The sequence below is a fragment of the Pezoporus occidentalis genome, unplaced genomic scaffold (assembly GCF_034315485.1).
Source record: "Pezoporus occidentalis ecotype Australia unplaced genomic scaffold, CSIRO_AGI_Poc_V1 ctg22, whole genome shotgun sequence".
NCBI classification, from domain to species: domain Eukaryota; kingdom Metazoa; phylum Chordata; class Aves; order Psittaciformes; family Psittacidae; genus Pezoporus; species Pezoporus occidentalis.
This window is the reverse complement of record NW_026914072.1, coordinates 4,473,477-4,489,088: the sequence shown is the minus strand read 5'-3', so window position 1 is coordinate 4,489,088 and position 15,612 is coordinate 4,473,477. Positions and strand designations below refer to the sequence as shown.

The 15,612-nt window shown below is 35.7% G+C and overlaps 1 protein-coding gene across 4 annotated transcripts in view; it reads right to left on the bottom strand.

The window, feature by feature from the left end:
• CSTF3 (cleavage stimulation factor subunit 3) overlaps nt 1-15,612 on the bottom strand; it is a 49,979-nt gene that overhangs the window by 26,683 nt on the left and 7,684 nt on the right. For 3 of the 4 annotated variants that reach the window (XM_062620269.1, XM_062620267.1, XM_062620268.1), the window contains 2 exons: nt 13,367-13,468; nt 13,142-13,237 (listed from right to left, as the gene is read on the bottom strand). In XM_062620269.1, coding sequence (XP_062476253.1) covers nt 13,142-13,237; nt 13,367-13,468 — 198 coding nt within the window. Of the gene's footprint in view, nt 1-13,141; nt 13,469-15,612 lie in introns of all 4 variants that reach the window. The other variant, XM_062620270.1, reaches the window with a different exon arrangement.

Here is a 15,612-nt window from a genome sequence, read left to right as displayed (position 1 = left end):
TGGAACCACACAAACAATGAACATCTTCTTGGTTAAAGACCTAATCCAAAAACATTCAAGTGGCTAGACTGCACAACTATTCTGGGACCTGTGTTTCCAGAATACCTGGGAATTCAAGTGTAATTACTATTCCAGCTAATCAGACAGCTTAGTACATTTAGCCTTCCCCCCCCCCCCAGGTTTCTAGAATATTTAAATGCTATACTGCTTTGCCCACTTAAAACACTGCACAAGTACAGGTTTTAAAACTGCTTCCTCTTCTCCTTCCCTTTTAAACTTCAGCTTGATACCTCCAAAGGTTAAAGCTAAGCCTCCTGGGCTTCCATCTATGGGAATAATCCCACTATTCATAAAACAGGATAAAGATAAAAATATACGTGTAGCTACTAAGTTGATACTGGTGCTTAGGTAACTTATTAAGCTACTGTATGCTTGAATAATTGTCTACATAGAAATGCACTGAAGTTGGAAAATAAAAATACAGATTATACATTCCCATGTTTTAAAAATGAAAGCTACATAGGTGATGTTTCTGCTGAAGGGGAGAGGTGCTAGTTCTACATTGATGTCTTTAATTTTACAGCTCAACTAAAAATAGCTTCTATGTGAGTTTGGTTTTTATTTTATACACTCCACACAATAAGATTAAAACCCATTTAAGTCAGCTGCACATTTTATAAGATGGAAGATAAAGACCATTCAATATGTTGTTCCTATTTCAAATTAACTGGTGTTGGATTAGCAGGGAAGAGCTGCTCTGACTCCAGATTTTAAAAATATCATGTGCTAAGATTCATTTCACATGCAGCTAAGCAGGGACATTTACAATTTACTTCACATCTCACGAGAAAGATGAAATGCAAAAGCCCATTATAAGAACAGTACAGAAATTCACAGCCCATGTAGCCTGGCAGAAAAAAAGATGTAGTACAACTGACATCCCAGTTTCCTCCCACCTCTCCCCATCAGAATATATAGAGAAGAAATGCCAGAAGTTAAAGGTCAAGTATTTATTCTGGAGACTCTGATTTTGGAGTGATGAAACAACACTGGCACAGGTAAATCCCTGGACTTGCCAAAGAAAGGTTAGCCTTGACCCATGAGCTAGAAAGAAAACCCTGCTTACTGAACAGAAGTGTTGCTTTTATGTCTACCTATACAGAACAACTAGAGCTGGTAGCTCTGCCCCCTTGCTAGAGAGCACTCAGAACAACTAGTTTCTTTTCAGCAAAGCCCTGTTTGATACTCATTTCTGCCACCGATACTCATGTTTGTCACTTCTCACAGCGAAAAAACATCCAGTCAGTTTGATACTTCTTCCCCTTATCCCTCAAACCAAGCATTTTCTGGCTCTTCTGCTGTAATTGATGATTCAGAAACCCAGAGTACTGTTATAAAACCTTCTGTAACAAAAGATCCTCTTTCGTAGGCAGACAGCAGATAATTATTCGATTCAGACTGTGAGGACTTCACATCAGCTACAACAGATTCATTGTTACGTAGCCAAAGGCTGGACAGAAATCAACAGAATACTTTCAGATAGCATTTGCTTTAAGGAATGATGCAAAACGCCTGCTGGTTTCAAGCACTGCATTAAAAAAAACAGTATGTAGGTTCTCGGGAGATTTCTTGCATCTAATTTGCACATAAATGCACCAGGGATCTCAGAAATACTAAGATAGTTCTTTTGTGTTCTACTGTGTGGCTTTAAAGTAGGATGCCAAGAGTGATCTGATGTAAGGACACCAAGCACACAATACCAAACTACCATCATCTGTAGAAGCAACATGTTAACTAACATAGCAGCTTAACTGGTAATCTCTATCACTGGCAGAAAACATTTGGTTGAGTATAAAAGAGAGAACAGTTACCAAAACATAATTTAAACTACCTAAATGGAGAAGATGCAGCTCAGAGCAAGGCAGGCAAGGTTCTCAAGAAAAGGTGTGAATTTCCCCTCATTCATACTTTAGCCTGGTGTTGGAAGATGACAGTGCTTGCCTTGGTTTTGGTGCTGTATCATCACAGTGATGCAGCATGCTTATAAAAATCCAGTCTAAAGATTTAGGAACAGGGTGAAGCATCACTATGAAACCTCTGTGATTCACTGCATCAGCCAGCGCTTGAGCAGAGAACTGACCTCCAATATAGCTCTTAGCAGAAAGCTCACGTGTGAAAGACATGGTAGTTTAGACAGTTTTCATAAACTGCCAGCCCAGGAGAAAGGCAAAGCACAGATAATACTACTGAGTTCAACTAGTTAGTGTTACTAACTGTAGGTCAAGATTTATGTGTGATGGAGGCCCAAAAGTACACTTTTAAGGACAATGAAAAACGTTTGACCATGAAGTTTTTGCAGAAATTGCAGACCACTGTCATGCAGGTCAGTAACATCGTACCAGTGCAGTGTCTTCACTGATTCAGACCAAAAATCAACAAGAATTATCAAACTTACCGAGATAAACCTATCTTTCTCTCACTAGTAAACTAAATTATCGGGGGGCAAACCTGAATTGTAGGAACATCAATAAAATGAAAACATGTAGTGTCTAACCCTGTGCCTTTTTTGTTTGTAAATAGGTTAGATTTCTCATCTTTTTTTTTTCTTTCTGGCATTACGAAGAAAAACTTACCTCCATCTGCTCAGTGCCAGAAAAATATTTCTGCTGAATTAGAGTCTGACAGCTAATTTTAAACTTCATCCTTACTTCCCTTTTAAATTCCCATCTTTAAGATACAAAGCAAAGCAGAACAGGGATACAAAGTATCAATCTTATATTTAGTTACATCTTCTGCAGGAGAAATTTATAATGCCCATCCTGCTCAAGCACTCCAGAGCAGAATTTGAGTTGACATAAATATACTGATAGTATTACCCTGAGGAATGCTAGCTAGCGGGCAGTAATGGGCAAATAACATATACTTACCAGGGCAGCAATGCCTTTGTTAGGGAGTGGAGTAGGGACTGAGACGCTGCTTTATATTAAGCATTTCAGCCTGCACCCCCAACATTTTTTCAGGTAACTTGGATCTAGAAGTTCATGCAGTAGGGACTGTTTTAGAGTGCATTTTTACAAAGAAAACCTTAAGCAGCTAGCAAGGTTGTCATGGCCACACACTTGTACTTTTAAACATTTATCTCAGTCTATTTAAAACCAGCCCACTTGAAACTTTACAGCATTATAAATAATGTGTATTTTCTTTCAGTTATTTTTTGTATCATTATCACTCAACGCTACCACGGAGTGTTTCTAGCACAATTTTACAATTAGACAGAATTTACAACTCCCAAAGGCACAGTCACAGCATTAGAATGATGGAATTGCCCCAGTGAAGTTAAAGCCGCTAGACCAAGCCCCTCTGTAAGGCTAGTCATTCTAATTCAATATGAAGAATATGTTTCTTCATGTATGATCTTGTCAGCACTATTACGTTAGGCAGGCAGACTTTGAAAGCACACTGCTCATATTAAAACCATTAATTACTGCAATGTGTGTGGAAAATCTGGGGAGAAGGCTCAACTAGCATGGCCTAGGGATGAAAAGCTGCAAGCTGAACTTCCACCAGCAAGATGTGTTACAAAAGCAATTTTCTGTAAACTTATCCACTGTAACTCATCTTCAACTTATATTAATTGCATGTTAGTATAAGTGCACAACACTCTAAGAAGATGAAAGCCTACATATGTTACATCACCACCATTCTATTCTCCATAATAGTAACATCAATGAGAGGGCTTCTTAGACCTCAAGCCCCAGCACTGTATGATGTAAGTACAATTTTATCTTCTAAGTATCTGTGATAAAATACAAGAGCAAACAATAGAGATTAACTAAACCAAGTTTCAGGGAAAGTTTAAATGAAACTCATTCAGAACTCTTCCATGCTGCATCTCATAGGCTACTAAATGTTCTTGTGTGCTTTACAAATGCAATGCCACTACAATCTCACCAGCAGCTATGCAGCTGCATAAGCATAATTAAGAGATGTTAAGAGCACAGGATTCCCTCTACAATAATTCAGATGTATATATGTTTGTCATGGGATTAGTTTGGGATTTTTTTTTTATTTAAACAAAAATCAGGGAACTTACAGGAAAGTGGAAAACAGTTACAATGATTACTGGGGAATCCCCCTCCCCCTGCCTTCTATCCCATCAGAATTGTAAGTAGAATTATGACACTTAAATTCAAAGAACACATCTGAACTGTCCAAAGACAGCTTCTTGATAAGAACTCCCAGATCCTCATCATCTGAAAGATGAACAGTAAGGGCACATTGAAAAGATAAGGCCCACAACAATATCTGGTAATCCATAATTCTTAGAGCAAATACATTTCTAATTGTGCCCACTGAAGACATACAAAAATCATCTTTTGATGGATAAGGGAGGAATGGAAAAAAGGCAGGCCAATACTGGGTTCCAGACAATAAAAGCAAAGCAGGAAATCTAGCTCGCTCTTTCCCACTCCTTTACATACTACATCGTCATGTTTTTGCACTCAGACTGAAGTTTCATATAATAAAAAAATCTCCATTCCTTGTTATTCTAAATATATTCCACTTTGAGATTATGCACAAACTATTTCTGAGTACCTATAAACTTCAGTAATCTATGTAAATTATCAGCAGATTTGCACTGCTCTGTTGCTCATATACTCAGATTTCTATTTAGTATGATTTTAACATTAATTATGTTGTGTAACCTTATTACATAAACATGTATATACACATCAAATGTGTATACGCATACACAGAGAGATTCCCCAGCAATCCACAGGCATGGAACCTACAGCACGTTTTCATTTAGCCATAAAAACTACAATAATCACAATTCTGTCAGTAAATTTAAAATGGTGCATTTGATTGTTCCTCTATCTCTCTTTCCAACTCTGGAAATATTAAGTACACCTTTATTTATTTAACTTCTTATCCATCACTTGGTTAACAAATATATGTCTGTACATACTGGAAACCACAACAATGGCCCTAATGAAAGCTGCAGGAATGCAGAATTTGACAAAAGTACAATATTTGTTCCTCTCCTTCATATAGCCTGAAAGCAGATTTGAGATGAATGGTATCGGTACTGAAACAGGACAAGTCGCTTCATGGTTTAAACTTCAGTTTGAAACTATTTTGAAAATATACTTTAAGAGTTCCTAAATTAAGAGAGAATTTAACTGGAAGCTTTACCAGCACCCATACCTACATTAGAAAATGCCACCAACTACAGCCAGTGTTACACATTTTATTTCTCCAAGCAGGAGAAACAAACAGAAAACAGTTCTTTGAAAGGGCATATTCCCCTTTCCTAAGGAAAACAAAACAAAGACCCAGATGCAGCTAAGCTGCCCTTTTTCCTATTTGGTCACATTATGAACATTTTAAGCATACGGTCTCATGTATAAATGTAGTTCCACTGAGCACAAGGAAGTTAGCTCAAGTATTACACTGTTTCATCAGTAGGACAACACAAAACTACACAGTTGCTGCCTCATATTTGTAAATCTAACCCATTTTAATCTGAGTAGAAAATTCGTTTTTAGTTTTAACATTAAAAGTGGTATTTGAAAATCTATACTTCCAGGAGAGATGACAGCTGAAGGAAGCTGATGACTCTGCTGCAGCCTGGACACAGAAAATACTAAATCAAACAACTAGGCAACAATCATCAAGTTAGCTTTCTAGTCCAAACACATGACTTGTGAAGTATTGTTTTTTAAATATATTTAATTTTTACATTAAATGATAAGGAAGTATCAGGCTGTCTCTAAATAAGTTTGTTGTGCTGTGGTCATGGGTTAACACTTCAAAGAGTGTACAGCCATTTCTCCTCCCAGTTACATACTGGTTAGTTCTTATTCTCTGATTCATGCACTAATACAAACCATGGGGAACTGGATAGGGCAAGCTGCCTTCATTAGAAAGTCTTAAGTTTCATACGGTCATTTTACAGGAATCAAACAAGGTAAGACAGCTGACCCTTCACCGTACTACTAATCTTTTCAAATTAGTTGATCCAGAGGAACATTTTTAATTGATAAAGCCTACACAATTTAGATATATTCCTAAGTTCCATAACTGTTTTGCTGAAACACAGAGCAAGTGTGAAAGCAGGAGTAAAATCGACAAGCTTCCTCAGCATACCACCAATTCTAGCTCTCTTCCTTTTGGAGAAAGTCAAAAAAATTAAAGTTCTTAAACCCTTTTTCAGTCTACAGAACAAGTTACAGGATCTACTAACAGTTCAGCAATGTGTGCTCACTGGAACCTGTGAAAATGAAGATTAGTATAGGGAGCCTGTCACATGGCTTAGTACAATCTGCTTCTCAGGGAACAGACCCAGATGAAATGTTTATACTTCAGGTCAGAAGTGATATATACTAAAGAGTTTGTTTCAAGATGCAATAAGACTCCACTCTCTAGTACTGAAAACTGTCCACAAAATAAATTTAAAAACCCCATCCTTCTACTCATAATTCCTATCCTTAAAAATTAAAAATTTCTGATGCCACAGTTCAAATGAACTCTGGAAATGCTCCCATGCTTCTATGCTATGAATACCGGTCATTACCAAACTAGTTAAACCCCAATACCATCCACATTCAAATCACTGTAACACATTCTTGTGTAGTTAACTGCATGTATACAATGTGCCATGAAAAAATGTGAACGGTGCCTGTACAACTATACAACTATGCATATTAATTTCTTCTAACTTTTGTATTATTTCATGTAAGAAAGGAAAAATGTCCAATTTAATAGAGTATTAGGTATACAACACTTCACTGCAGAAGTCCAAACCTGCTACTGGATGTAGACTGCCTGAAACATGGAAGCCGTCAGTGAGGAAAAGCATACCCTAATAAGGGATAAAAACAATGCACACTCTTAAGTGAAGAATGTTTGTACCAACAGGACACAGGAATGCCACAACAAATGGCTTGCCTTCAGAGTTTCTAGCTAAGAGAAGCCACTGTACTTCCTCCACAGCAGTGACTCAAAGCCTTTTCACAGTCTGCAGAAAGATTTCTGCAGCGAATAAAGTCAAGCATTGTTTTAGGTAGTAGTACTAGTAGATAAGGCTTAACAGACAGTGTTCTCTCAGCCATCAGGCTTCTCAAAATCTGGATAAAGAGCATCAGGTAACTCAACCAGCTGACAAGCTGGAAGAGAGGTAGAAATGGATGAGAAATTACCATTGGAGTTCCCTAACCCATGCAGATGAAGATAACCAAACTGTAGTCAATACATGGTACATAAGAAAGCCTTGTATTTTACTTCTGATTCTTTCAGGTTCAGACATGAGAAAGAAGCTAAAGTTTGTGCCTGACCTAACACACACATTCCCCCCTCAAAGCACCAATAGAAGGATCAGCAAATGACTTCAACAAAAGAAAGCACACAATAAGGAAAGTTTCCACTGTCCTTGTTACATTTGAAAGCAAGACTTCAAAAGTGTGGTGAACAAGTTATGTATAACTAACACTTCAAATAGGGATGTTTCTGTCACCCCACATGGAAAGAATACAACAGAACAGGAAGTAGTTCATGTTTATTCATGTGAAAAAAACAGTAATACACTATAGAAAGGATCTCTTCATGAGGCATCACTTCCACTTAAAAAAAAAAAAAATCAGAATTCCTGACACTTTCCCATGATATTTTTAATGAATACAAAAACCAGAATCACAAAGAAACCCACTAGTGTTGTACCACACATCTTCTGAAACTGTGTCAGTTATGTGGATAGCTTTCTGATATTAAACAACTTGTAGAACCATGGCCACTATGCAAGATGTGCATGCCTGTATTTACATATTGAGTAGAAAAGACAGGAAAGAAGTTGCATTCACTTTCTAGTGCAAGTCTACAATAATCACACAGACAGAATGACATTTATTAACAGAAAAGGAACAGGTCCACACATGTGTAAGAAAAGATCATAAATAATACAGCTGTAAAAAAGATTAAAAATCTCAGACTGAGGTAGTTAAGAATGTGCAGTATGGATGTTCGTACAGAGCACCTGTACAGCCATTTTTCGGAAGCTGAAATTTACTCTATGTGACTCATGTGACTAGTGGGGTGGGCATGGATTATAATGGGCATGCCTTCTATTAAGAAACTAACAAAGATCAGCCAGAGATACATACAATATTCTCAATTGAAAGTACTACTAAACAGAATACCAGCCAAGAAGTCTACTCTACTTTGACTTCTGATCACTCCAACTTCATCCTGACAGAAGTCAGTTCCCATTTTTCCCCCAAGCAGAATTCTGGTGGTTCATATAACAATTTCTTTCTGAACTCAGAACCGGATTAAAATAAAACAGGGGAAGAAAATGCTTTGAAGAAACACAAACATTTTAAAACAAAAACAATCATTTTTCTAAACAGTTTTATTTACATTTTTCATATACATGTTAAATGATACATTCTGACTAGTATCCACACCAGTGTGAATTACATGAATTAAAGATACTGATGTATTGCATATGATGAAATGCAAAACGATCAACCCTAAGCTTTGGTCCCACTATTTGATTGCTCATACAGCATCTGGTTTGTTATCAAGACATCTAAAATCAAGTGTTCATATCAAACAGAAGTGAACAAGTATATCAAAAAAGTTTATCTAGTTTCATTTCATTAGAACAAGCAATAATACAGAAGTCTTACTTGCAAAATTTGCAAGACAAATATTAAGACATATTACCAGCCAAACACTTTACACACATGTTACTAGCTTTGTATTTATTGTTTCTAGACTTAGGTTTTCACAGCTGTCTTGTGCTAATGATTTTTAAATTTTTAATTATGGCAACCTTTCAACCCCTACTAACAACAGTGCAAAGTGACCAGGCTATAAAGTAATATACTCAACAACAAAAAAGGTAAAAAGGTGTGGTGTGAACTGGTCTGAAACACTCACAACAATTACAGAGTTTAATTAATGTGCTTAAAGAGGATTTTCAACCTGGTGATTTCTCAAAGGAAACTAGCAGAGAAAGAGGTGACAACTTCAAATACTTGCTTCAGAACTACTAAAGTATTCACAACACTGGTAAAGTAAAAGTTTTTATGTGCATGAAAGGCATTAGCAAGTCTTTCTGTACCTAAAAGACAGTTCAAACAGTTGAAGAGACAAAGGAAATAGACAGCTGGGCCTATGGGATCATAGGGTGTTACATCAGAATTTATTTTTACATTTCTGTGGCACCTTTTCATCAGATGCCAAAAGCACTTTAATCGCTAAAGCGAGCCTCACAACAACCCTGTGAGGTAGGTAGTATCTGTTTTAATAATGCAAAACAGGTTAAATAACTTACCCAAGAAGACACAGCAAATCAGCAGAGCAGGCTAGAATCCAGATCATGTGATCATGAATTTAACATTACAGCACACGTGGGACTGAGACTTACAGGCTCCTTTTTAAAACTGTGAAAGAGGGACTGCCATGTGAATTGATTCAAGTTTTCTGGAAGTAGACTTTTATGGGAAAGGTATCAAGAGAAAAACATGCTTTAAGCAACTAGAGAAAACAAGATCCTAAGAAGAGTGGTATTACTGTACCACTTGCTACATTTGAGTAGATGTAGAATAGCAATTCGACTATTTTACTTGCTAAAATATGTATAAAAAATAGACTACTCTGTCAAAATCACTAAATGAAACTCTATTCTCAAGTCTTAAGCATTCATAGGCTATGACTCAAAACCATGGTAGCTGGAAGGTGTTTCATTTAATTCTATTATTTTTATGTCCTGCAACAGCTTCTCTGAATGTCAAAGGAAATAAGAACCCATGTGAGAACCAAAATTTTCTGATCATTCAAACTTTAATAGTAGAGTTTCCATTAACAAACTGTCAAAGCATGCTCTCTTCCCAGTTAATCTCTGTTCTATTAACTACTAAACCAGTCACAATAGAGAGACCAAAACGTATAAATCAGTGCTTGGCACATAAAATAGAAAACATGAAGTATTCAGTTACTTCAGCCCAGTCTCTGTATCAACAGCAGTAAATTAGATGACACACTAAGTGCTAAGCACTGCTTTACACTATATTCCACTAGGCAACAGTCACACACAAAAAGGAGAACAGTCAGTGGCTGAACAAACACTGTCATAAACCCAAGATGTAATCACAGCAGCAAGGCCTGCATTTAAGAGCTTTACATTACAAAATGAACTGACATATGCAGGGAAACAGTTTTTGTGCATATAGATTATAAGCAATGATTTATCCTTGAAGACTGGAAATGATTAAAAAGAACACATTCCTCAAGTGAGGCAAAGGGAAATTTGAGAATTCTAACCATCTATGAAGAATAAGGCTGATAAAGGGCTAATTACTTTTCTGTAAGACCATGATTCTATGATCATAATCCTCACCCTAGCTAATCTTCCACTCATAGACCAGCACTATGTGATGATATTCAGCTCAGATTTGTCATTTGCAGAACAAAATTCTCCAGTGAAAGACAATCTGCCAGAAACAATCCCCACTTCCCTCTACCTTTTTGTCTTTCTGTGATGCAAAGACGAAATGTTGTCATGTTAAAGAGGAAAGTGATATGTTTGTTTTGAGATCAGGAAAAAGCTTACAGATGACTGAAGATTTAGCAATTTGCAGATTTAAATGCTGAGGCAGTGAAAGTGAACAAAAAACGATGCTCAACAAATATTTACTACAGGTATACTTTCCCAGCTCAAGGGTGGGAAGATTGATACTTCTGAAATATCAAAGAGAAACTTTCTAGCAGGACAACACTACTAAGATTTCCAAGGAAAAAGCTTTTGGAAAATACCTTCCCTGTATTTCTTGTACATCTTAAGGCTGCAGTAAAAGAAGCCTCAGAGCAATTCCTCTACCTCAGGTAGCCTTCAAAAAATAATTGAGGCCTTAATTTACACTCAACCACACAGTTAAAAGAATATTTGATAAAACATTTCATTCTGAACTTACTCTCAGACAGGACTGTACACAATATGCAACTCAAAACAACAGTGACAACAGTGCCCAATTGTGTGAATATATATTATTTTAGAGAGGAATTTTGAAATAGAATATATATTATTTTAGAGAAGAATTTTGAAATAGAATATATATTATTTTAGAGAAGAATTTTGAAATAGGACATTATTTCAGCTTATAGGTATAAATGGTTGCATACCCTAAAAGAAAGACAGAGATAAGCAAGTTGCTTTTTTAGTTAAATTGGTCAATATGTGAGTTTTGAGAAAAGTTACTGGAACCAGGAAAGAAAACTTGAAAAGTTTTAACTGGGATTTAAACAAATTGCCTGTTAAGATAAAAGATAAATGTCTAGAAGTAACCTCACACTTCTTTCAAGTATAACCATTTTTGAGTGGAACCTCTACCAGAACTCTACAGCTCGCATTTTCCATTTTTTTTTCAATAAAAGAATCATATATGCCATTTCTCTTATATCTGAAGTGTAGTTATAGGCAGGCACACACACACACATGCACACACACACACGAATTAATCACCTTCATGCCAATTATTTCCTTCTCAAATTTACCTTGTGTTACCTGTTACCATACCTGCTGGGTAGACGCTCATCTTTCTTCCTCAAAGAAGCACTTTAAAAAAATTATACCCTAGACTGTTTTAAGTTTTATCACTGTTGATGTTTTTAAATACTATTAGATTATAAGTTAGTTAAGAGGTATTGATTAAGGGAGGTAATGTCTGTTAATTCATCTCTGAACGTGGTTCAAGACAAGAAGCCTCAGACAAGCAGCTGTAAACAGGTAATAGCACTTTCTGCTGAAAGATCTACAATATAGTACATGCTTTCTGAGGTGGTCTTATTCAACTCTTAAATTTGAGGCATGGGAAACAGAAATCTTTCCAGTACGCACAGAAACCAGACAACTTAATGTAATTATCAAACTAGACTAGATTCTGAAGACTAGGTGCTGTAGGAAACATTGTAGGGTACAAAAAGCTAGTGGATTTGGCTGCAGGGTCCCAAAGGGAAAGCTACACCTTCATGTGTTAGCTCATTTACAATCTCTCAAATATGTCCAATAACCAACATCACAACTACTACTACAAACTACTGGAAACAAAATAGTTAAAATTCTATATTTAATTAGGTAATATTAAATTTAGGTTGCATTATTTTGCATTATAACATCTCACTATAAATTACAATATAAAAATGTCTGCTAGATTCCTATGATCCCAATTTTATTTAATAATCTCAAAAATTTACTAGCAGAACACATTTGGATACATAATGTAAAATAAGACATTACACTGCAGTTTTGGTACTCAGATTGCTGCTTAGCATTTGCACATAAAATGGAAAAAAATTTAGCTATCTCATTTCTCACCTACAGAACACATGTCCCCACCCTGTAGTTTAGAATGTAGGAGATGTCACTTAAAAATGTGCAGCTAGAAGATGCCCACAAAAAAGCATGTGTATTACCATCAATTACAGGAAAAAAAACAACCCAAACCCAAAACAACCCCAAACTCAGATCATCCAGTGCATTTCATGGCATATCATTAAAGACTGTTTAAATAATCAATGCACTGGTGGGAAGTTTTAAATGATTATGTAAACAATCATAATTTTCTTGGGATTTTCAGAAGCTAAGGAGTTGTGCCAATGCATTTTCCCCGCATTTTCATTCCAGAAACCAGTTTCCATCCCACACCCTCCCTGAAATCACTATTCACAGAAACACTCAATTCCCTAAGAAATAAAAAAAAAATAAAAAATCCATTCACAGAAAGTCATTCAAGTAAGTTTGCATGTATAAATAAAAAAAAAAAAGTCCTCTAAATAAATGACACAGGAGGCAATAAATTGACACGACAAGTAAATAAAAGGCTAAAGCACTCCAATACCATTGAAACGGTTTTAATGTTGTTGCAATTCCATAATGCAACAATCATCAACTCATAAAAGACCCAGTACTTTAGAATTCATTTTAATCACTCCTTTGTACCTATTTTACAAAATAAAGGCAAGGCATATTTAAAATCCCCTTTTCCCTAGGTATTATGTGCCTATCTTACTTATGCTCATAGAAGTGTAAACTTAAAACTCCTATTAAATGTTATATAAGAAAAAATATAAAAATATTAACCTCTGCTTCAATGTACAGTTTCCAGAATCTGCCAGAACTGGGGAACTGGGCAACAAGGCGTTCATAGGTCTTCCGTGCTTTGTCTATAGCTTGGTTCTAAAAATTGAAAATCAAAACAGCATTTACAATATTATGATTTATGTAAATGAATATGCTGATTTTACTCCAGTACCAAATAGTGTGAGTGGACCATAGATAAGGAAATGTAATCCTATGTCACTAAACCTGTGCCTCTCGAATGAGAATGCTCCAAGCGTCAAGGTCATATGGATTTTCTTCTAGTTTCTTTTCAGCTTTCTTCACTTTTTCTGGGACATATTCAGCAGCCTGGAAAAATTTAAAAACAAGACATAAGAGATCACAAGTAGTGTTCAAAAAGTTCTGTCCCAGCTACAAAGTCAAGTTAATGACAACATTCTGACAACATAACATTTCAGGTATCAATTTTTACGCTGGAGTTACTGATTGCAACTTTATCTGGAAAACAAGTTGTCCCAGTAAGGTAATGCACTCTTACCACAAGTTCTAAGTATTTGGTGATCTGGCAAAAAAGCTAGACTAAACTGACTAAAAGTTTCTAATACACTCAAGCACATTTGAGTTTGCCAGAGAATTTATTGCACTGAAAATGTTAAATACAGTTTTTACTGACCTGAAACTTTTAAGATGCAAAAAGTAAATTCAGAACAACTTGTCTATTGCAGACCTTAGCCAAAAAAATCCAGGTTACTGCACAAGTAATTCTGTATATGCAGGACAGTATTTTGCATCACAAGTTACAGATTTAACAAGAAAACCAGGAGATGACAGTTTTTGCAGCAACGTGTATGTCATCCAAGCACAATTTCTCTGTTACCTTTCTCATTTGTCCATTAGTGTACAGCTGTCCTCCAGTAGTTTTGGCACTAAACCACTTTTTTTTTTTTAATTCACTCATATCAGAGTTCTAAAAGCTTTTTTTGATACTAAAAGTTTTACCAAATTGAGTGTTAACTCGTTAACACAGTTACACTATAATAGTGTAGATATAAGTATTCTTTTAAAGGCTTGTGAAAATCTCTTACTTCGTAATTCTTCTCATCTACTTTGTGCTAACAATGTTGAATCTAGAAAAAATCCGAAGATCACAATCTGATGATTACGTACAAATAAGACTTAAAATACATGCTTGTTACAAGTCTAAATGATACTGTGTTTTATGAAGCACGAAATAGTTCTGACCTGGACTCCAAACAGCTTATTTACTAACTTTCCAAACTTGACTCATTTTCAGATGTTAGGAGTCCCAAATCACACGATCAAGTAAACTCTTGCTTTCTTGAGATGTAACAATAATAACCTGTAAATTATTACTACAAGACCATTCTTGTGAAATTTTACAAGTTAGCTTTATAATTACTGTTAGAATATATGATTCTGTACTGTATAACACAGTGTGATTTATTTACTACACAGAAAATCCTAAAACACTCCTGTCAAATGCTAAAAGATCATTTCAAGGTAATTCTTAATATTTGATCTAGGTTAATACACAGCTCTAAAAATGAAAAAGACAGTAAACACAGCAGAGAGAACTGATACTCATATCAAAGGTGCCATCATAAAAAAAGGGAAACAGAAGGTAACTAGACACTACAGAGCTCTAGCTTCTAATAAAATTAACAAACACCACTATTGCACATCACTCTTGAATGAAAGCAGACATTCCAAGAATACAAACGCAAGGTATTAATAATAGATGTTACTGAAGACCATTTACAGTGGCATTATACAAAGATAAGCTGCCAGTGAAGTATAGTATAAAACAGTGACTAAAAAAAGAAAAGCCGAGGCTGGTAAATCTAACTAAAAAGTAAGCTTGAGTTACTTAAGAACATCCACTTTATTTTCCTGAGTGCCCTGGCTCCTTTGCTTTTGTCAACCTCTGCAAATGCACTACTGTACAACAGCTGCTTATGTTATACACTGAAATTCAACTTGATAACTTAAAAAGGCTACCCTATTTTTTCAGCACTACCAGTTTTTGTGTCAGCTCTACTAGCAGGATATAATTCAAGACATAACCCTTAAGATTTTAAGACTAAGTAAATTAGATTTACTTATAAAACAAAAATTATCAAAAACATTGCAGAACTGCTAAACTGACAGATAATAGCAGCCATGCATGAAAGATAAAAGGCAAAAAGAGAAATAAGGAGGATGAGCTTTATAGGAGTTTAAAGACCATTATTTGTAACTGCTCACTGCAAACCAGTGTAGCTTGGAAGGCCTGTAGCAAGTCCCACAACAAGCTAAATTACAAAATTAACTGGATTTTAAAAAATCAAATTTAAAATTCATAGCACAAAGTTGTCAGCTCAAAAATAGTAAATTTATTAATTTCCATATACTTTTACATCCTTAAGTCCATCAAAATTTTGGCTCTCTAATACAACATTATAGTTCAGCTGATACAGGCTTAAGATGAAAAA